Source organism: Pterocles gutturalis, unplaced genomic scaffold (genome assembly GCF_000699245.1).
Source record: "Pterocles gutturalis isolate BGI_N339 unplaced genomic scaffold, ASM69924v1 scaffold3529, whole genome shotgun sequence".
Taxonomy (NCBI): Eukaryota; Metazoa; Chordata; class Aves; order Pterocliformes; family Pteroclidae; genus Pterocles; species Pterocles gutturalis.
Window position 1 is genome coordinate 7,335 of NW_010132941.1, and position 22,821 is coordinate 30,155.

At 44.8% G+C, this 22,821-nt stretch overlaps 1 protein-coding gene across 1 annotated transcript in view; it reads right to left on the bottom strand.

Annotated features, from left to right (window-relative positions):
* NT5DC2 (5'-nucleotidase domain containing 2) overlaps positions 1–22,813 on the bottom strand; it is a 28,582-nt gene extending 5,769 nt beyond the window's left edge. Inside the window, 9 exon segments of the mRNA XM_010081038.1 lie at positions 1,572–1,673; positions 2,181–2,283; positions 2,933–2,993; positions 6,332–6,460; positions 10,157–10,250; positions 11,945–12,000; positions 13,921–13,995; positions 14,797–14,981; positions 22,717–22,813. Coding sequence (XP_010079340.1) covers positions 1,572–1,673; positions 2,181–2,283; positions 2,933–2,993; positions 6,332–6,460; positions 10,157–10,250; positions 11,945–12,000; positions 13,921–13,995; positions 14,797–14,981; positions 22,717–22,735 — 824 coding nt within the window. The 5' untranslated portion in view covers positions 22,736–22,813.
* Positions 22,814–22,821: the final 8 nt, after the last annotated feature.

Consider the following 22,821-nt stretch of genomic DNA (forward strand, 5'->3'; position numbering starts at 1 on the left):
GAAATATATTTTCAAAATGCTTCCATTGACTGCAACCATTTCATGGTGATATCCCTAACAACCTTCTTGCTTTTCAGATACAGAGAAGGGGAAAAAATAATATTAATGCAGACTCCCTGTGACATGCTAAGGCCAAGAAGCCTTTGCCATGAAACACTTTGTGCCGTGTTCCAGTCTGGCTATGCCCCTGCACAACAGAGACCATGGAATGTCTTAACAGCCCCCATGCTCATCTCAGCAGCTGACCCAAGCTGGCTCCTCCTGTTCCTGAGACCCTGCCTGGTTACTTTTGCTTGGAAAGAAGAAACAAAACAAGGCTTAAGTTACTTGACCCTCATGAATGTTCATGCTCAACAGGAGCGTTGCTGTCCTGGGAGGTCCAAACTGCGATCTCCAGCACCAAAAGCCTTGGTATGAAGCTGCTCCTGCTGCAAGCAGAGTACAGTCTCATCCAGAAGTACCGTAGGATCCTGAGCTGCCATAGGGCAGAAGGAAACCAGCCTCCCACCATGAACGCTGCAGCCTACCCACACAAGAGGCTCCTCACCCACAAGTGCTTTCCAGTGCACACCTGCATCTTCCCTCAAAGAAAACACTCCACAGTTCACTACAGCTCCCCATCAGGAGGTTTCCCCTCAGTTTGGACGTATGTGCCCTGTCATGCCACTGGCCCACTACAGGAATGGACCTTAGGCACCATGCAGGCAGAAGGTTTTATCTCCTAGAGGGCCAGATCATCACAGCTCCAGGCTACATCTGTAAGACACTTACTTCCCCCACATCCCATGAAGAGAACCTTTACCATGTCAGCACAGCTTGTAAAGCTATTGCACAGGTTTACTCCTATTTATGCTAGTGGCCTGGGAAATGGGGGAAGAAAATATATTAAGAGGAAAGAATAGACTTCTGCCTCAAATGGCAGTAATTCCTGGTCAGTCATAAGTTGAGGCAACAAAGCAGACACAAGTTCCCAAAGCCAATAATCCCAAGAGCAAAGCAAGGACAGCAGCTTGCCTATCAGCTGGTCCCTTGGCAGCTGCTAACTGACCACAAAACTCAGCCACCACATACAAGGGCTTCCAGAGCTGCCAATTACAAAACAGCATGCATCCTGTAACTCAAAAAAAAACCAAACAAAATACCCAAACCACACAGATATTTGCTGTGGGGAACAGGAAAAGGAACGATTTTGGCACACTTTCAAGACCTAGAGCCAAGAAACGGCCAGCTCTCATACGCACCAGTCCACTCCTCTTTTCTTTCTAAAGATTTAAGTACATTAATACTAAAAAACTAAGTTAAGACAAAACTAATGAGGCTTAAGATGGCCAATTTTAGAAACATACTTTCTGCTTGGCACTACCCATTCTATCCACTTATTCCCAGACTGGCCAGTTTTTATCTCCTCAGAGAGTATATGAGAGGGCACTGGATGCCTACTGGACCTAGATTTTGCTTAGAAAAACACTAGTCTTCTGGAAGGTAAATAAATAAATCTGTTTACTCCAGGAAGAGGGGCCAAAAACCTCAGGCCTACATGCAGCAGTGCAGTGTTGCCCCAGGACACGTACTTCCGCCGATCAGTGAAGAAGTTGGGCTTGTCAGCTTGCACGATGACCATGTCGAATAAGTCCCTCCAGTTCTTGCCTACCATGTGTTTCATTCCTTTGTCCCTAAGGGAAAAGAAACAGAAAGGTTAACAGATCCAATACTCTTTTTCACCCAATATAGCATCTTCACAACAGTCTGTCCTAAATTTACTCTCATTTCAGTAACAGAGAAGCAAGCATAAAGATCTGCGAACCCCCCAAAGCTGCCTCATTGCATGGAGGACTGATGTAGTGCTTTGACTGTTTCAAGCTGTCCTGCCCTTTCTTCTTCTACCGTGGGAAGTCCAGAGAAGTCTGTGATGCAGCAAAAGCTGCTAGAGGTAATCCAAAGTGGCAACTCTGTAACCTTGTGGCCAGTCACAGCCTCCTATCTTCTTCAAAAAGTGAGAGTCAATGGTGCAGAGACAACTGTGGGGTGCAACGCTCACCACAACCGCTTCCCAGAGAGCACTCCTCACTATTGCCACAAAAACCTCTAGCACACAACTTTCAGATGCTCACAGGAGAGACCGCGCTGCACAGCTCTTGCTGTGCTGTGGTGACCCATGGATGTGCAATAACGGTACTCACACAAAGCTGAAGGGACTGTTTGTAATGAGGAAGAGTTTCTTCTTGTGGTTCACCAGTCGGTTTAGCACAGCATAGATTTCATCCCCGTGCAGAATATACTGTTCTATATTGGAATAAAATATATCATCAATCAAAAAAAGTTGGCATAAGTCGCGACCACATTTCTTTAAAAACAAAACTAACCCTAGCCCCTATACCACTAGGGATGCAAAAGGCCTGAGTTAGATCCACCTCGGGCAGGCAGGTAGTGAACCACCATGGTGACAAAATGGCCTTCCTCATCCTCATCAATCTCATCTAGAGGGAAGAAAAAACTGAGGACTCAAAGGGCTGGCAAAAAAGAGATTTGATAGCAAACTGTCACAAGGGACAGGCACAGCCCCTGCAGGCCATGTTGCTACCAGGAGCTTCCTTTCCCCTGAATCACCAGGAATTCCCAGATGGTGCCTTTGCATGCTCACATCATGCCAAGGACCATCATCCCTCACTTACACACTGAAGGAAAACACAAGCAATGAGGGAGCCATTTCCTCTATTAGAACAGAACCTCCACCTGGCCCTAAATACCACTTGGTTCTTAACGCTGCTCTGCCCCTCAGCTGCCTTTAGGCATGCCACAATCACATATTTCATTAATTTCTGTGTCCCCCTGACTCCTGTGACTGCATGTAGGGCCTACACAATCTTCTTACACACAATGCCACATAGTACGAGACACATCAAAATGGATTTAATGGCTTTATTTAACTCACCCATATCTTTTTCAATCCATTTGTACATTACTCCTTTCACATGTACATCTCTAATAGCATCCTAAAGAAAAGGGCAGGGAAAAAAAGTTTTAGTTTTACATACGGCATTCTGGTTTCCCGGCACACAAACCTATTGCCACCACTGAGGACCAATACAGCAGTGACACATCCCCTCTTGCTGAATGAACAGAAGCTACATTAGTGCTAAGCAGAGGACCTTGTACAGCGAGGCTCACCAACATGCCGGAAAGAGCACCACAGTGGCTAGCTCAGCTGATGCAGTAGAGGGGAGAAAAACCTCAAAACCTATCCATGAAAGCACCAGTTTCCTTCCTGCTCCTGGAAACCAGCACATGTTAACACACTGTTAATCAAAGCAATCAAGACTGTGCAACTCCAAAACCATTTACTGCCCCAAAACTGTACTGGAGCTCACCAACGTGCCGGAAAGAGCACCACAGTGGCTAGCTCAGCTGATGCAGTAGAGGGGAGAAAAACCTCAAAACCTATCCATGAAAGCACCAGTTTCCTTCCTGCTCCTGGAAACCAGCACATGTTAACACACTGTTAATCAAAGCAATCAAGACTGTGCAACTCCAAAACCATTTACTGCCCCAAAACTGTACTGGCCCAGACACTACCTGACTGTTCTTCCTCCCTGTGCCTGTGGAAGCTCTGCCAAATGTGACCCAAAGGATGGGAGTGTGGCCGAGGTGAAGAGCAGCAGAGGTGAGCGTCTGTGATTCCAAAACACTCCCCGCAAACCAGGGAGGGCTACAGCTCCCAGCCCCGCATGGCCAGTGGGCACGGGCAGTGCAGAACCTTCCATTAGGAGGGTGAGGGGTTTTTGCCAAAACAGAGCTGCCCACTTTTTAGGAGGGAGGCTAGTTAAAACAGATATTGTCAAAGGCATCCAAATATCCTCTATTTTCCAGGCTAGGGGCCAAGATGTAACATATTTTTGGACACACCCAACTGAGATTCTTCCCAAGTCTCCATCCAATGAGATATGCCAGATACACAAAACCATTTCCAGAGCAGCAGCACATTTTGCGTTGTTTGCTCATGCAAATGTTTGTTTCAACAGTACTGTTTTCATCCCTGACAATTTAGACAGGTAAACAAATGTTGCCTTTCCCCAGGACCCTTAAGTCCCTGTTACACTACGTGTGCTCTTCCAGACTGGATTCCCACACTTGCCACTGCCATTGCTACAGTGACACAACACCACAGAGTCACCTGGTCTCACAGCAGTGCTGGTGAAACCTGCTTATCCTCCCAAAAATAATTTCCTTCAAAGCTGGGAGAGAACCAGAATTTACAACTTAGATGAGGAACGATGAAGGAGGAGGAGGCAACTCTTCAAAACAGAGTTTTAGGAGTCTCTTTTCCACCATGTGGATTTGAATGGTAAAAAGGCAGATGTCACATCTCATTCACCAAAAGACTGACTTATCAGAAAGAACCAAACAAAACACAAGAACTCTAACAAGAAAACAACTTTCTCTTGACCAGCACTGTCACTAAAAGCAAGTAACACGTTGGATTTGTGTCGAAACTACTGATCCAGAGCAGAAAGAGATTCCAGTGGGCTCCCGCCCTAAACTCCTGCCCCTCAAAAAGTAAAAGAAAAAGAAAAAAAGGGAAGGGGGGGAAAACTATAAGGTTCCTGCACGTAAAATCTTGGTAGCCTGGGGAGGTGTCAAACAGGGCTCAAAAACTCCTCCAGAGGAAAGCAGGGTAAACTGTATGCTCTTACTCTCAAATATGAAGCAACCAAACTGGTGTGACGGGACTACTCGGTTTACATGTCAGCTTCAACCTTTATGATTGCCTCAGGGTCTGCCCTTTTGATTCAGTGCAGTGTCTCTAGCACTCAATCTGCTCCCAAACACAGCGCTGCAATCAGGATTACCACTACAAATTACAGAAGAGTGTCAGGTTTCGACATGTCTTAGGCCAGTGTGAGCTGATGTTATAATCACAGCTGGGGCTACGCAAGTGCCCTTGGACACCTGCCTGGGTAGGCATAGAAGGATCTCTGTGCTCATGTCTGCAAACCGTTTCTTTGCACTTGCACGCAGGTACTGCAAAGGGATTATTTTTGCAAAAGTGGTTTTTCATCCTCATTGTCTAGAAAAAAGCAAGAACTCCTCTGGTGAGAGCAGAGGACAGTCCCCACCTTTTCAGTATAGATTTCAGACACTGTCACAGATATTCTGTTGGAGCTCTCTTCTCTACCTACCTCAGTCACTCCCAGGAATAACCACATCCCTCAGAAAAGGATGTGTAGACAAATGCCAAGATTAGCACTCAGGAGTTTTGGGCCTTGAGCACACCATTTGCCCTGTATTGAGTACGTATGAGGCTACGGCAACCACCCAAGAACACAAACACCCACAACTAACACCCTAGAAACATATTAAGGTCTTGTGGGAAACTGTCATGCTCTTATCCAGCACTAACAGAAGGTCAGAACGTAAGCTGTAATCCTTGTCTGCAGCAAGCTGACAGGGTGGATCCTTATCACAAAAGCAGCAGCACAGATGTGGCATTTCCCTCACAAGAAGAATGAACAGTGCATGTACAGGCTGCTACCAGCGGATGAGCGTAAGATTCCCACAAGGAACAAATAAAAAAACCCTCTCCATGAAAAAAGGCATGCAGTAAGGTTTGTCTACCAGGGAAGGTACATCATCTGTCAACAGAAGTCACCCACGGCAGAAGTCTCAAGGACTTACATCTTGCCTACAGCACTAACTAAGAAGTCAAACAGTATCCCCTAACAATGCTGATAATCCCACACAGCCCTTTCAAATGCCAGGAGTGAAGCTGGAGGACACAGTTGGCACCTTGGAGAAACTGGCTCTTGAAAGCTACAGTCACCCACTGGAAAACACCCCAAAAGGATCAGACTGCTCTGTAGCTGCAAAGGGAAGGGGGTGGATTCTCTGAGCAGGCAAGTGCAGGTGTTTCACAACAATCACTGTATAAAGCAAACTGTTTGGTACACAGTCAGATCAAGCCTCTTTGAAAAATGAGATATTAACAGGAAAACATAAGCTTAAAAGTCTGCAGAACCAGAAAACATTTACACAAGCTTTGTGGCACATTTCCCACAGAAAGACCATCAACCTAACCAGCCTAGACACTCCTGCAAGATAATGTACAGCAACACCAACTCTGTAGTACAGCCACAATCCCAACATATTCTGAAAACAAAGCTTTGGATGTTCCCTGGTAATGCTTTGATCTAAGGGGGCAACAACACTGTCACATGAGGCTACTCACTAACAGCCCCTTATGTTTGGTTACTGCAGATCTCACCAGTGCTAACAAGTCAAAGAGCTTGCAGTTCTGATGTGGTGTGAGCTATGGGGCAGTTGACATTTTACTTACAGATATATCCTTGTAGAGATGCACCTGGTCAAACTCAATGCCATGAGTTATGAAGTAATCAATGACTGAAGAGAGCAACGTCATTTCAGGAAGAGAAAAAATGTCCATAAACTGCTTAAGTGACGGACCCTGGAAAGCAAAAAATGAAAGAGACACGTTAAACAAAAAAAGACTTAAAGAAAAAAAAAAAAAAGCAAAGCCAACAAACAAACTCATATCACCCAGTACCATCTGGAAGACATTCCAGGCTAACAAAAGGAAAAACACTAATGTGGAAAGTCCCAGCCGCTCAGCAAGTAGCTGTCTCTTCTCAAGCAAAACACTAACCTAATGCATTAACACTTCACAAGAGAGAAGCTTCTCCTTCACAGAAATTATTAAACAAATCCAGCATCATTAACACCATGGGGTGAAAGTGGAGGAAGCAGGGAGTCAGTCCTAGACACTGACTTTTATTTCAACCCCATGCCCCTAGCTTCCCACCTGGCCTCTTGGCATTAATACAGGTGCCAACAGACAACGCTGTGCCACAGAAGCAGCTATGGCCCTTGCCAGAGGTGCCCCATTACTCATCTAAACCAGGCTGTCACATCGGACACATGGGCACCAAAGCTGCTCTAACCACACTCCAGTGAGGTGTCACAGAGCAATGCCTGCCTGCCCTTGAGTTGCCACGGAAAACCTGGAGTGGGCACAAAGAAGAAGAAAAAGAACTTCAGCCCACCCAGCAGTCAAGTGGAAATGAACAATTAAATCCTGACCAAGGAATAACTCACCTTGCACTAGGCAAGGTTGCAGCTCTCCCACATTTGTTATTTTTGTTGCCTATCAATCACAAACCTATCAGCAGGTCAACAGCCACCTTTGGCTCCAGAGATGCCTTCCAATAAAATAAAGCTTGTTTATTCTGTATGTACCACCTGTGCAGAGGGCTATGGTGAGGCTCACTGGTAAGCTGAAGCTGGAGTCACTTTTTTCATCTTTCATCACTGAAGTGCCAGATCAGCCAAGGGGACAGTTACTAAGGTCTTGCACATGAAAAGCAATTTGGGAAGTGCACAGACCTCTCAACGAACCGGTCATCGGAGATGCCCTGGCAGTCCAGTTGCATCATGCCTGTGCATGACAGCCACAAAGCTGCGGCTCTCTAGGCTAATACTGATCCACGTCAGAAGGCATTTATTACAGCTACGTGAAAGGGAGACATGAAAGCAGCATCTGAAAGATCACAAAAGTTACACATGGTGGAAGCTGACAGAGGGCACATGCTGCCTAATGACAAATGTGTCATGTCAGGATGTAACAACAGTAACATCTCCCATTTAGTCTGGTCTCGTAAGGGTAGAACAAGACTAGTGCTCTGTTTGCAGCACTGTCGAAAGGCAATATTGGGACAACACAAATTGGGGTCAAGAAAGAAGATGCAAAAGGGCAAAGGAATAACAAACAGCATTTTGTCTGACATCTGTTACCAAAAAATGCTGTGATCAAAAGCTATGTTGGTGTGCTGAGGGTTATACAATGTCTATCTATCCATCCATCCATCCGGCACAGGACAACTTGACCTACAACAGAAGAGAACACAAAGAAAGCCCTCTGGTTTGGGCCACATATTGCACATGGTGGTGCTGCTTAGCAATACTTGCTGAATCCTTTCAACAGACTTTTATCCATTTTGATGTGTGGTTGCTAAGGGAACATTTCTCCCACTAGCAAACCCAAAATTTCCTGAAAGCAGCCCCCACCTTTCTTTCCTGTTCAGGGATTCCGGGAAAGAAGCAAGAGGGACACAGACAGCAGTTCCTACTGAAAACACTAGGTATGGGATTTAGCAGAGCGCAGCAGAGCAATGACCTGTCCCACCAAGACCTTAAGCATAGAGGAGACAGTTAAATGTTCAATGTTAACAGCAAAGACTTAGCTTGTAGGTAGTCAACTCTGATTTCATTTTTATGCCTTACGTCATCATCCTACAAGGCAAGTCCAGCCTCCCCCCCTCCCTTTAGAGGCCTCAACTTCCTTACAGCAGATATATTGACACAAGTCAGGATGAAAACAAGATTGTAGTTTTAGAAAGAATGCTATATATGCTTTTTGTACAACACCTGTAAGTTCCCCACCTTCATTACAGGCCAGCACTAGTCCTGACAGTGAAGCCACCCTAATTGTATTGTCTAACCCTGGGCAAGATCTGTGCCTACCTACTGCAGATGTTGGGATGCCAGCAGCTGTCCACAGGCTCCTGCCAACAGAGGATCAAGAAAACCCTTAAGGGAGAATATTTACACACTTCAGCTACATCAGTCCCACTTGTCTTATGCCTTGTTGCCTGGAATCACTGACCGGGCAGAGTTTCCTGTTATCCATACAGGCAGCAACATCAGCAGGGCAGACTAAAGAGGACAAGGTCAAAGATCCCTGCTAAAGCCTCACTCCACACCAGTTGCGCTGTACCTGCTCACACAAGCCATCATCTTAACCCAGATGCTTTCCCACTAAGGTGTTAGTGGCTCAGGTGGAGCAGACATTGCTGGATGCATATGTCATTAACTGTATATACTTTGATTCTCTTTGGGATCCACCTATTAGTTTATGGAGTTCATTACATTATTAGGAGAGAAGATTGACCTCTTTGCAAAGAATAAGCTGCTATTCCTACTTCTGTGTCTGAATGTTATACCAAATTTTTCAGTGCTAACCTACAAGAGAGAAAACACCTGGTAGGTACAAAGCAGCATAGAAAGGCACCTTGGCAGGAGTACCTGGTCCTACAAAAGGACACAACTCGAAGCAGATTTTACAGTTATTTAAAAATAAAGGCGAAATCATCTCCAGTTTGCTGAGAGTGAGGAAGGTTGCACAGAGGGAGGCTAATCAAATGAAGTTTACAGAGAGATATCAAATTTGAAACAGAAACATCCTATTTCAAAGCTGGAAACAACACTGAGCTATAAACAGAGTACATACTTATCCAGAAAGCAACCACTCATTAATTGTTCCCAAGAGAGAGAGAAAAATAAAAAAGTGACCTAGCTGGAGACTTCACACAGTAGATTCAAAGTGGTATTACCAGAGGAAGCCTGCCCTCCTTCCAGCTTCCCCTAAGGCAACTGAACTAACAAAGGGCAAGAAACAAAGCAGTTCTGGGGGGAAAGGGATGTGAATGGCCCTGCTTGCCCACTGCACACTAGGCACTGAAGGAAAAAAATATCTATCCTAACTTCCTCTAGTTCAGACACCAAAGGATTTCTATGGACAGAATTTCAGTCCTTCACTGTGACAATAAGCTTTTCTGCCTAAAAAAAAACTCCTTAACACTCATGGATGCCAACCTTATGAATAAGATCCACTGAGTAGGTCTGAAGAGGTGTGAACCGGGGGGATTCCTTTAATCAAGGAAAAAAACCTTACCCAAAACCAAGCAGAGAAAGGCATTGCAAGCATCCTGCTGCTACACATGCGTACCCACTCCTGCACAACTCACTGCAAACACCCTCACCGCAGGCCGCCTGCGTAGCTTGGGAGCTAGATTTGGCCAAGGAACAAGCAGGAAATATCTCCCTGTCAGTCTCCAGAGCCATTCAGCTCTAGGCCAATAGCCTTGGTGTTTAGGAAAGCTTCACAGATGGCTTTCACATGCTAAACTGCTAAATAACCTCTGGGGCAAATTCCCACTAGAACAAAAACACACACTGCAGCTCACTAGAGACTGAGCCTTTTGGAGTCCAAGGGAGGCTGGAGTCATTTACATGCTCATACAATTTACTCTGTTTTCCTAGCTGTTAAAAGAGCTGCTGCATCACAGCAGTTCAGGGCTTACAATACCTTGCCATAGAAGTCACTCATCTGGTACAGGGGGATGTGCTGCGTACCACCGTAGAGTTCGATTACTTCTTCATCAGGCACTGGTTTGAGCCCTCTAGAAAGAAACAGAAATAGTTCATCAATCACCAGTCCGCACAGAGCTACAAACTGCAGAGAAAGAGAAGACAGGACAAACAGACTCCTTTCTCAAACTCACACATTTCTCTTGCACAAGAGATAGCCAGAGAGCCTGACAGCTTCATGGTTTCTTAAGATTCACATAAACTCTTATTCAGAGACCTTGTTTGCTCCTTCGGGTTAATTGAGGGGCTTCAGCCGCATTCTGGCAGAGAGTTCAGAGGCCTCCCTCTGTAAGCTGTCAATCTGCTGACAGGACTGCCAACTGAATCGGCCCCAGGACCTGACTTTGGCAGCACTGGGTAACTAGTTTTGGAGAGGTTGCTTCCACAAGGTATATCACTGTTAAATGCAAAGGTGTGGGAAAATCGTTCTCTGAAAATGAGGTTTCCTTCCCATTCAGTTTTCCTAAGCAGAATACATTATTTGCTAAGACCTTTCAACAGAGATCGCTGTTTTTCCCCAAAACACTGTAATCACAGGTATGGCTATGAGCTGTACTGTTAGTGAACATCACCTTATCTGACTGCTGCAGGTTTTGCAGCTTGTGCAATCTTTGATGGCTGTTTACTCAAGCAGTCAGCAACTTTCCCTTTCTCCTTTCCTACTCAATCATGGTAGAGATCTAAGAAGTTAAAAGTTGCCTAATTGTGCTCAAAAGGAAACGACAGCTTAGGAAAAGGACTCTTCAAAAAGGATAGTTACAAACACATAAAAGGAAAAAAAGTTTAAATGTGTTTTAGCTAAAATCTCTTTATGAAGCTGAGGTGAAATATGGGGTAGTACCATCCCCTGCTTCCCACCCCCCCAAAAGCTAACACTCAAACAAGCCAGTTCTCTCTGATTATGAAACCCCCTTCTTAATATTCTTTGAGTGTTTACTGTAACTGAAGCTTAACAGCAAAAGGGCAGAGTTCAAGAAAAAAACCATTGGCTTCCACGGTCAGGAAATACAACACAGGGTTACAGGCGCTTTCCTACCAAAATTTCTGAATTAGTATTTATTACACACCAACCCCATTCCACTCTGGGGAAAGGCTTTCTCCCAGTCACCAGTCTCACAACTTTTTGGAGAAAAGTTTGCTCTGTGCTGTTTCAGCCACTTACTCCAAAGCACATCCAGCTCTCCTTGGAGAACAACAGAAGAGAAGGAAACATAGGACAACCTAGGCCTTAAAGTGAGCCCAGATTCTGATGCATCATTACTTTACTGACGTGTCCGTACTGCTTCAGGATTTTATTCGCACATCCACATCACTTTCCTCTTAGCTTTGTGACAAAGCACAGCAGACCACTGCTGGGGTGCACTCGTGCCTGGAGAAGACAGGCCCGGAACAGTCCCTTCCTAGTCACACTGTTTGCTTACAGACATAAACCCACGTATGCTGTAGCCGCAACTCAGACATCACACAGAGTACGTGACCAGATGTGTTATTAACCACTACAAAAAGCTCCAGGTCTTCCCACCCACACTTGGCTTGAAATGCTTGAGAAAAATAACTCCCCGCAATTATATGCCAGGTAAGCATTCGAGGCAAGTGCAAACAGGATAAGCCAGATGAGACTGTGCTCTGCTCAGAAAAACCCCTCATATGCCATACTCATACTCAGATTTAGTAATCCACCTTTGTATGTACGGCATTTAGAAAATGATTTTCAGAACTGACAGACCTATATGCTGTCCCCAGCTGGACATAATGGAAAGCATCAATCTTCATCAGAAGACTCTGTGATAAGGGATAGATATTTATTGTTAGAATTAGGTAGGTTTACACTGAGACATTATTTAAGTTTCAAGTTCCACACAAATGACATTTAGAAAATAAAATTCAATATAAACATCCCACATCTATGTACTTTAATCTGCACTTACTCCCCAGCCACTTTAGACACACTTATCTATACTGTGACTTTTTATTGGCCTCTCTGGCAAAAGACCACATTTCTATGAGCCAAAATACCAGTCTGTTACACGCCAAAGTTTGTGGACAGGGATGCAGCTGAAAAACAGAGAGAACAATGTCTCTGCGACTCAGACAGTCTCTTCTTATCTCCCTTCCAAAAACACACACATTCCAAAGGAGCTTTGTGTGCACAAGAGATCTATTTCTCCTCACATTTATCTTAAGCAGAACTAAGTGGGCAAGTTTTGGTTTAGAGTGCAGCTGCGCCCAGTTATTTTCGTTACACAAGATCTCTCCCCTCCACCACTTCTCCCTCTCCCCAATAGACATTTCAGCAAAGGTGTTCACAAGCACACCAGTCTGGGAACATTAGAGCTTTCTTTGCCTTTTTTGTATCAGACTCCCCTATTCATGAGTCATTGCTTCTCCTCCATCATTCTAAAGCCCTAACACAAGTTCTCAGGGCACGGAAAGCAGCCTCACGCTAAACCTGCGTTGCTCTGCAACTCAAATAAGGACACAGCATCAAACTATATGTGCTGTTTCTACCACAGTGCAAGGTAATTGGCTCCATAGAGCATTCAAAACCTTCATGAACCTTGTTTTAGGACAATACCATAATACCAGTGCAGCTTGTTACACAATAAGCAGACCTCCCACTAGTTTCTGAGGAGTGCAGGCAAATACGCTGAAAGATTTACTCAGACAGGCACTACCCAGTTTTTCGTGTATTTTGCAAACTCTGATGCTGAGAAAAGAGAGTTCTCACCTTCTACTCAAAGGGCACTTTGCCTGGCTAGGCTAGTCGCTTCTGTGTTCTGCTGATGTATCAGCCAGAGATTTAAACAGATAAAGAAACTTGAGTTTCTCACAGATCTATTCTTACTTTGTAAAGTCAGAGGCATGAGCAGTCTGCTGACATGCTGTCACCTCAGTTAGGACAAAAGACACTGAAAAAACGATATAGTTTTTTTCTTCATTCTCTTTTTTTTTTTCTGCTGCTGGAGAACAGCGCACACACACTCACTCACTCCAGACTGCTTCCCCGAATGTGCTCAAAGCTCAACATAAGAAAAGCTACTACAGTGTTACTTTCTCTGCTGTGCCCCCACCTGACTGCCTGGCTGCAGCAGCCAGCACGACAACACTGGGCATCAGGCTTTCAGGGAATCAGTCCAAAGCACTGAAAAGGGTTAAAGCTAATGCTTGCACTTTGCTTGCCTGTGCTCCCAAGAAGCATGCATCACAAGTAGCTTGGATCTTTTTCCCTGCACTCCTATTATTCGGGGTGGGGGGCGGGGAGGGCTTCCTAAAGCATTCTCCTGACAAGTCATTTCTAATAATAGAGTAAGACATAATGCCTCTGCTCCTGGCAACTACTTGTAGATGCAGGACTGAGGCTTGTTGTTTAAATTTCCTGAAAGACAGAAATGACCACACAAACAAGCTGAGTTTTCTATTAATTAGCTTGTGGAATTAATTGACTTTTAAATTGGCAAGGCTGTTTACCAGAGGTCTTTGCTAGAATGTCCAGTTCTGCTAGAGGCTATGCAAACACAAAAGACATCTTTCCCTTGGAAGGTTTATAAGCAAGAACAACCCATGCAATGAAAAGCACAGCCACCCAGACTCACTGATAGTTCGGTGATTGATGTTATTGCAAGCAATGGCAGAAAGTATTTCCACTAAAAACATAATGCAATGGAAGACAAAGCCCAGGAGACTGAACTTTGTACAGCTTACCTTTTGTACATCATAGTGAAGTCCACGTATGGCAAACCCTGGAATGTAGTCATACTTCCCAAGCCCTTCTGGATACTGGAAGACAGACAGCAACATCGTTAGAGGCATAAGCATTGGGTTATTAACAAAATTATTTCACCTGTTGAGCTGGCTTAGTCCTACTGGTTGTCTCACCTCAGGCATAAACTGACCAAGGAACAGGTGCTCTTCATTTTGCCCCTTCAACAAAGAAAGTGGTTGAAGGGAGAAAAACATAAAGGATCAGGATCCTCAAAACTAGTTTCTCTCCTGTAAGGGACACTAGTGAAAACATAACAGATTCACTCAAGCAGTGAGGACGCTTCTAGTAAGCTCCATTCAACACATGTATTTGGCAAAGCAATGGCACTGCAGAGCCCCTCTAAAAAGAAAGACATGACAAGAAGAAAATGCACAGCCCAGTCACCTATTGCAAACAGGGCGTCCATTATTGGACACCCTGTACAGCACCATCCACATTGACTTGCACATGTCAAGTCCTGTACAGCTTCAGTGTTGGCCCATGGTTCTTGTTTATCCACCATGTACACCTTGGACCAGCAATTCTGGAGGCATTATTTTCACAGTTAGGTAAAACAAACCAGACCTTCTAGACTAAGGTTCCAGGCCTATACTTATAAAAACTCAGGAATGTAAAGCATGGTAAATTGTCTCAAAGGAAATTAATTCCACGCACAGACAAAACTTTCTGCAATCAAAGATTGTGAAATATGACATTTACCTCAGTATAACAAGTAACTGACGCACGCACACAGTCTGGCATTTTGCAAGCACCTCTGGGGTGTCGCAAAGAGAGCAGTAACCTTAATGGAGTGGAAATTCTTAGCACATCATTACCTTGAATTGTTCTATTAGGATGTCTCTGGCAGTGTTGAAAATCATAGAGTGTAGTAAATTAGAATATTGTGCTAGTGTGTAATCGTAGTCAAAGCCGTATATCTCAACATCTCCCAGGCTGATCTCATTGTTCGCGTAGATAGCGGCTGGGTTGAGGAGATTGCAGACTCCTGGTGGAAGGAGGTCTAAGAGAAGGGAAGAAACAGAGGAACTATGAAATTTCAACTTTTCATTCTGGACCTGGCAGCGGTTGGAAGTACCACACGGCAGCAGCAAAGGAGCCCAGTGCTGCTGTCGAAGGCTGCTGCTGTTAACCCACTCAAATAATCCTCCCCATGACAAAACACACTGTGAAACCTCTGGCTGCATCTGGTCATGGTGCTAACCACTTTCACAGTAAGACTGACCTTTCGTGTCAGGAAACCACGAACAATGTCCTCGGGTCTCTGGCCTACATGAAACAAAGCAGACCTGAGATTTTAAAGTGTCGAATTTCTAGCTCACAGCAGCTGCAATTTCAGCAAGCTCACCAACGTGAAAGGTAGCTGTAACATATCACCAGAAAAACATGTGCCCCTCACTTAAAACTTGAGCAAGACAAACAGGCTAGCTCTCCTCTTTGAGAAATCTAATTACTTCAAATCAGAAATTTTGAGGTTTCCCTGTTGGCATTTTTTGTTTCTCACAGAAGCAGCCAGACTTCACAGAGCAATCCTGCGGGTACCATTAGGGCATTATTATTATTATTATTATTATTATTAGCTGGCAGAATAAAACAAGGTTTTTTACAAACATCAACAAAACATAAAAAAACCCACATGAAGCTATGCTCTTGGAGCATGTAATGCTGATAGCAACAAGTTATCTGCTTTCCTCTGACAAACAGCTGTGGAAACAGCTCAGTCCTTGCCTCTGGTTTGTCACTTCAAAACAGGGTTACTGCTCAAGATGCTTGTGAATAACACTTTGCTCCCCAGACCACTGGGAAAAGGGGGGTTCAGTGACCTAGCAGCTGAACTACCTGTATGTCCTTCTCCAGAGCTCGTCCAGAGCCAGAGCTTTAGCTGCACTACCACGGGAGAGACAGGAACAGACCCTCCCCAAGCTTCCCGCTCCACGAGAGCTGTCCATTGCAAGATGAAAAAGAGCAATAAAAATAGTTCCCTGTAGTAGGTTGCCTACTGACATCCACACTGGGGGACAGAGAGGGGAAGGAGACATTTCCTCCCTCCTCAAAGACGGGTAATTTTCTCTTTGAATGATAGGAAAACTGCAGACATTTTCCAGATCCTACATAGCATCAGCGGGCAGGATTTCTTTTTTCCTTTCCTACCTTCACTTTTGGCTTTTAGCAAGAACCCCTGTGCCAGTTCTTTAGTGCTTCCTTGCTATAAAATCAAGTTTCATCTCAGTCTAGAACAAAAAAAAATATTATTAGAAAGAGATACCAGCCATTCCCAACGAAGACTTTGTCTGGAATGATTACAGAATTTAGGTAAAAGTGCAAAGTATGTTTGTGAGCACTAATCCAAAGAGGTGACCAAAGAAACAGGATTCAAATATAATATTTATTTCTCAGGGGAAAGACACATTACAAAACATACCCATCCCTCTCTCCTAACTCACTTTCCTTTGGCCTTCAAATGCATGTCACTGGATCAACTAGAGAGGAATTACTAGAAAAGAAAGAAGTATTTTAAGGCAGGAGAACTGACAGTACTACTGACTACACAGCAGGAACAAGAGCTCTCTTTCAGTGACTCTGCTGGTGGCAACGCTCCTGGAAGAGAGCAGATGCAATCAGAGTACTTTCCACTGGGATTTAAAAAAATGGAAAACATAAACAGGGTTCAAACGATCACAACTTTCATCCTCTCATCATAAATGCTCCCTGCACCATAAACAAACAGAGCTCCACTTCCTGCCCTCACCTCCAGATAACTTGTGGGAAGGTATTTTTCTAAGCATACACTGGGATTTGCAGGGTGTTATTTTTCTTCCTCACAAGGAAAATAACATAACCCTAATCACATCACAGTGCAAATATGCAGCTTTCCTCTTCTAATGAAAGCACTTTTTTTTTTTTTTTCCAAACAACAAATGCACCCCACTTGCTGCTACTGTATCCCTACGGAGAGGTCAAGCTCTTCCAACATTCACCATCTGCTAACAAATTTATGACAACACATTTTAATAGTCTGAGAGCAGCACAAAATGCCATTGCCTGAACCCCATCTCTCCTTTCAAAGAAGACATGAGACCCACCTAGATTCAACAACCTGTGCCAGCCACAACTTTTGCAAATATATAATCAGGAAAAGCTAAGGGAGCAGTATGGTTTTGTAACAAGGTAAGGGTAGTCTGAGATTCACCAAGCACATGAAGCGAGCCTTATCTGTGATCAGAAGCAGTAACCATGCCACAGTATGATTTATGGAGTATATTTAGACCCACTGGATGAAGTCACACTCCTCCCTGCCAGCCTCAGACGTACAGAGCCTCTCTGTCGTTCTCTGACAGCCTCCTGCCCAGATCATTTTACCCCACTCAGACATTTTGTCACTTACACAGCATGTTCTGTCTTACCTCATAAGGGCCAAAAAACTGCATACCCTAGCCAAAATGCTTTATCACCATTGCCTCACACACAACGTGTTCCCTACGCACACTTCCTGCAGCACCGTACATCTCCTTGCTGTGTTTCCTATCACACATCATCATCACCAAACTGACTCGCAGCGGCTTGCTGACAGCTTGCTCTTTCCACGCTGTGATCCTCCATCTTAAATCTACAGTAGTTTCAAAGTCACTGATCTCCTAGAGAGAAGGAAAAAGCTCTGGGTTTCAGTCCGGAGACTCACGCTGCATGTTTGGCTCAGTGCAAATGTCCCCTTGCAGCATCCCCCTCAATAGAGCAGTAGGCGTCCGTCTCCCCTCTAAACTCACGCAGTCGCTCTGCAGGTTCAAACTGCTGCAGGGAAGAGACAGAAGCCGGGAGCACGTGCAAGATCAGTTTCATCACAAGAGCCTGGCTTACTGAGACACATTTTAAGAAGTTTGGTGTTTTGTGTGGTTGGTTTTGGTTTTGATTTGGTTTGCCTTTTTTTTTTTTTTTTTTAAAGATTATCATCTTCGTGGTTGCAAATTCTGAGACTTGGGCGCTGCTGCTCTGCTGATATTCAGCACCTAATCTGCTGGGGATCCTTGCCTCAGTTTGCATGGCAATCACCGACACAAAACAGATGACACCTTCCTGAAGCCCACGAAAATACCGTCTTTCAACAATGATAGTTTTTGCTTTTCCTCTGCTGAGACACCTAAACAGATTGCTGGACGGATACAATAAATTACAAGAAGAAAAAAACAAACAAAAAACCAGAATGAAAACCAGTTTTGGTTATTTTAAAAGAATGATAATCCCAGCTACTCTTTCCATCTGGGTCCTAACTGGGAAGGGAGATTGCAGTTAGTCACTGTCCACTCAGCACTTCACCCAGGAAGCATGATCTAAGGGAGAACCGGCATGCGTACATCTGAGGACAGTGGGGAAAAAAACAGCTCTTGCAATAGATACAAACCCCTGGAATCTGCATACTTGCACAATTTGCTCTGGTTTGCAACTCCGACAGTTTTAAGGGAAGTGTCTGCCTATCTATGGTACACGATGAAACTCAGCCACAAAGGCAGACCACAAAAAAGCGTGTTTGATCTCGTGCATTTTTCACACCTGGGTGTAAATGCAAACTAAACACACAACATCTACTTCATTTTACCACTCTGAGACCCTGAACAGCTGTTTAAATTGGAGTATATTCAGGACAGCACAAGTGCCTCTTCCCAGGCAATAGCCCACATTGTTAGAAAGCAATAACACTCAATCCCCAGCATGACAGCAGAGATGGAAACAAAAGCAGGTAATTAACTGTGAGCAACGGTTAGAGATGCCAAGGCCCCATATGGCCCTTTCTGATGTGAAAAACGCTCCAGTCAGGGGGTGCCAAGCACGTCCTGTGCTTTTCTGAGCTCCCGGGGGTACCAACAGCATCATGCAGGCAATGTTCCTTTTCTCTCAGATCCCACACATTAGTGAAGAATAATACATTAAAAAGCTGCTCACACCCATTTCTCACACGCTTTGCGCTCCCTGAGGTCCAACACAGCAGACATCTGTGCTAACGTCTTTGTAAGACTAGCGAGGAAAAGAGCGATACTGAAAAGCAGATGGCCACCATCCTCCAGGTTCTTCCTGAACCAAAAAGTTCCCTTCACTCACACTGACTTGCTTTCTAAAGACAAACTGAGTTTTTCCTCCCTTCCAAGTACCTCTTTATCCTTTTGAAGCATTGTGTACCATTTCACAGCAATTCCTGAAAACCACTCTAACCAGCCGGAGTAGATGTCTCTAATGAGATAGTAAGAAGAGGGAAATACTACTTAAAGGGCATTAAATGACAGAGGAACCACGTTAAAAGAGTGCTGAAAATTACCCTGGAGCATAGTCTTGAACTTGTGCCGTTATGCCTAAATATTTTGTGATTTCTCACCAATGAAATCTACACAAACCAAAACCAGTATTACAAAACACCATTTCATTCTAAAACAACATTCTTTATATATACAAAGGCACAAGACAACTGCTGGTATAACAGTTCTTTACAAGAAAAAAACCTTTATATTTAGGAAAGCGGAATTTGCCAGTTAATGTAACTGGTCGCACTTCCAGTTCTGGCTGCTAATTGTCACCTTCAGTCCCAGCTCAATCTCTAGATGCCACAACTCATGAAACACGCACATTCCCTGAGCGATTCACAGGGCATTTATTATCATAGCACTAGACTTGTTTCCTGCTTTGGCAAAGAGTGAGGCCCTTAAATCTTTGTGCCTGCTTGAGATTAGCAATACAAGCAGAATCCAAACGTGCGGGATTGCAGAAACCCCTCTGCACACAGCGGCATCACCAATGCAACGATCGCCCAGGGGTCTCGCCTCCTCTCCCATTTCCAGATGCGATGGGCACATGTCGCTGACTGCGGCTTGCACTACTTAGATGCAGAGGTATCTCTTGATCCACACAAACTAAAAAGAGCAAGGACTGCCTCTGAGCTACACCCTCAGCGTTATCAATGCCTGACCACGTTCTTGCTATCTGCAAGCCTGTCTCTGTTCTCAGTAGTTCTCATACTGAACCACGCTCAAGCTTCCCACACAGAACCAAGAAGTTAACAGTTATTTTAAAGGTTCCTTAGGAAAGCTGATTTATCGTAGCCACGTTTACAAGTTTGAGAGATCTAGGAAAAAACATACACACTCGCTTACAGCCAAATCCTCACTCGTTTGCCAGCTCCGTGGAGTTTCAGGATTGGATGTTTCCTAGAGTGCAAGCCTTCAGACACTGCTTACTGAGAGAGCACATCAGCCCTCCTTGACATTTCAGATGCCATCAAACCACAATACAGCAGGTCTTGCTCAACACCACTCCTCTGACAAATGTGATTACACTTTTCCTTTTGGCAGAGAAAAAAAAGCAAGTGAAATGGAAGCAGTATTCTCAAATTCTTACAGGTAATGAAATTTGGTCTTAAGAGTCAGAGCAGCAAAAGGTAGGGAAGAAAATGAAGAGAACAGCTTCTCTTAAGCCAACTCTAAAGGAAGATTTTATCTCAGCAGCACTTTTTGTGTAGTTCTGTTGTGCTGCCATTTGTAGCACCAGACTTGAGCCTGGCAGAACACAGATGTGTGTTTCTACAAAGCTGAGAACATGCACTGCCTGGGCTCCTGCCACCACTGATCTTCACTGCACAGAAGCTCTGTCCTACGGATCCTGCCCTGGCCAGCTCAGTCATAATCTATCACTGGAATCTCCTCTGTGCAAAAACACACAATTGCTCTATAAATCAGGTCCTAAGCAAGAGCTGGTTTGAAAACACATAATAAATTCTCCTGGCAGAGACCTCTCTCCAAAGCCAACAGCAATAACGGACAATATAGGACAAAAGACTTCACAAAGGTGGAGTTTCAGAGAAGGAGAGAGAAGGTGGCACCTCAGGAGGCTTCTCAAACTCAATGCTGATGAGTATTGAGATGTGATGATTTTTTCAAATCCTTAGCCCAACCACAGATGTTCACTTCTAGATCAAAGTCAGAAATCAAGAACAAAGGAACAGACTGATGCAATATTTTGCACAACTCAGTTTAGTTGTCAAAGCAACAATTCAAACCAACTTGGACCAACTCTGTTTATGTCTCCTCTTGGTAAGACTTGAATAACAGCACAGTCTTTAAATTTTGGTGTGGGGACCTATTCTTTAAACAAACTAGAGCCTTCTTATTTGCCATGTCTAATAGTTACCTGAACGTTTGCAAACACATGGGCTTTTTCACTTTATTTTGCACTTAGTCCTGCTGATTAGTTCTCCATCTCCAGTATTAACTGTACCTCTTGCATCCCAACAAAGTGTAACTACGTGAATACAAACTTCACAACCTGTCACAATGTAAGCATTTTCCCAAGAGAGCACCACACAGCCTATTAACATATCTGCACAGCTTCAAAACTATTATGTAAAAGAAAAAAATGCTGCTGAGGATATTAAGGTCCAAACATCCTTACAAGTCTTGAAAGTTGGAACTTCTTTCAAGTGGTGGGACTAAAACCCCAACTCAGTCTTAGAGCAGGGACTTAACATGAAGCTACTCCTCTGTCAGCACCCTGTACTGCTTTCAGCAGCTCAGGCAAAGGAGCTCACAAGCTGCAAAAGCTGGAATACAGCAGACTGAGCACCCAACAGATCAGCAGCCAGTCCCTTTACATTTGTGCATCATGAAGGACTTTAGATTTTATGTAAAATCTCGTGTACTGGAAGGTGGGAGAGGAAGGAATGACAGAATATGCCAATCTCAGAACAGCAAGATGGTTCTTCCAGATGCCCATGGCTGGCTGCCATCCTTCTCCAAACCCTTAGATAAGCAAAAGCTAACGAAGAGCTATTTAACAGCAGACACAAAGTCACACTTCCTAGCTCTCTACAGTGCTTACCTTCAGCATTCCAAGAATCAAGAAACCAGCAAGAAAAAGTTCCCTGCCCTTATGCAGTGAAAGTTATTCTTCCACATTTTTAGGAGAGTTTAATACAGTGGAGATCTGCTGCTGTCAAAAAGAGCACAATCCTGTTTTACACATGAACAGATTTGGTGAGTGGCATGAGTTTTCTCTTCACTTAGCACGATGTACCTGACGGAGCCAGGTAACTTCTTAGTCAGAGGAGCAAAACCATGCATGCACGCACGCACACGTGAGTAAAAGGTGTTTCACAACTGTAACACAAACTGAGCTCGGGATCAGGAGACATCCTGGCAGCTGTAGCATCGCTCTTCTCCACGCTCACCCTTGCGCCAACGTTGAGTTACAAGTTGGACCCTGGACTCCTCACCACATCAGTCAACATGACTGTCCGTTTGCCCTGGTCTAGCCACCTTTCTGTATGCCAACCCATGGCAAATTAGAGAAAAATGCAACAAGCCTTCATTTAGACCATTCGCCATCACGAGATCCATGTTAAGGGGGCCAGCTGTGAAGAGCCCCGCGCACCCTGCACATCCTGAGCCTCTGAAACCAGCCGGGGAATGTTCCCGGAGGGAAAGCCAGGATGGGGAGAGGAGCACCAAGGCCAGATTTCAGTAGAAATCAACCCGTCTCAGAGGGCCCCGGGCAACGGAGGCGTGCAGATGGCTTTGCCAGGGAGAGAGAAGGCTTCTCACCCGGCAACTGCACAGCACGGCAACTGCACAGCAACGGGCACGGCCGCTCCTGCAGCGCGGGGAAAGGCACCGAGACACAAAGAGGGGAAAAACCAGTGGAAATCAAAGGAAAAAGGCCAAGCCCGGTAGGACGTGGCAGTCCCGGCCGGAGGCGGCCCTTACCGTAGACCAGCTTTTTCATCTCGTGGTACCTGGCCCACAAGTAGGTCTTGGTGTCGGCTCCCTCGGCCGGGAGGGGCTGGCTGCCCGCGGCGGGGCCGGGCTCGG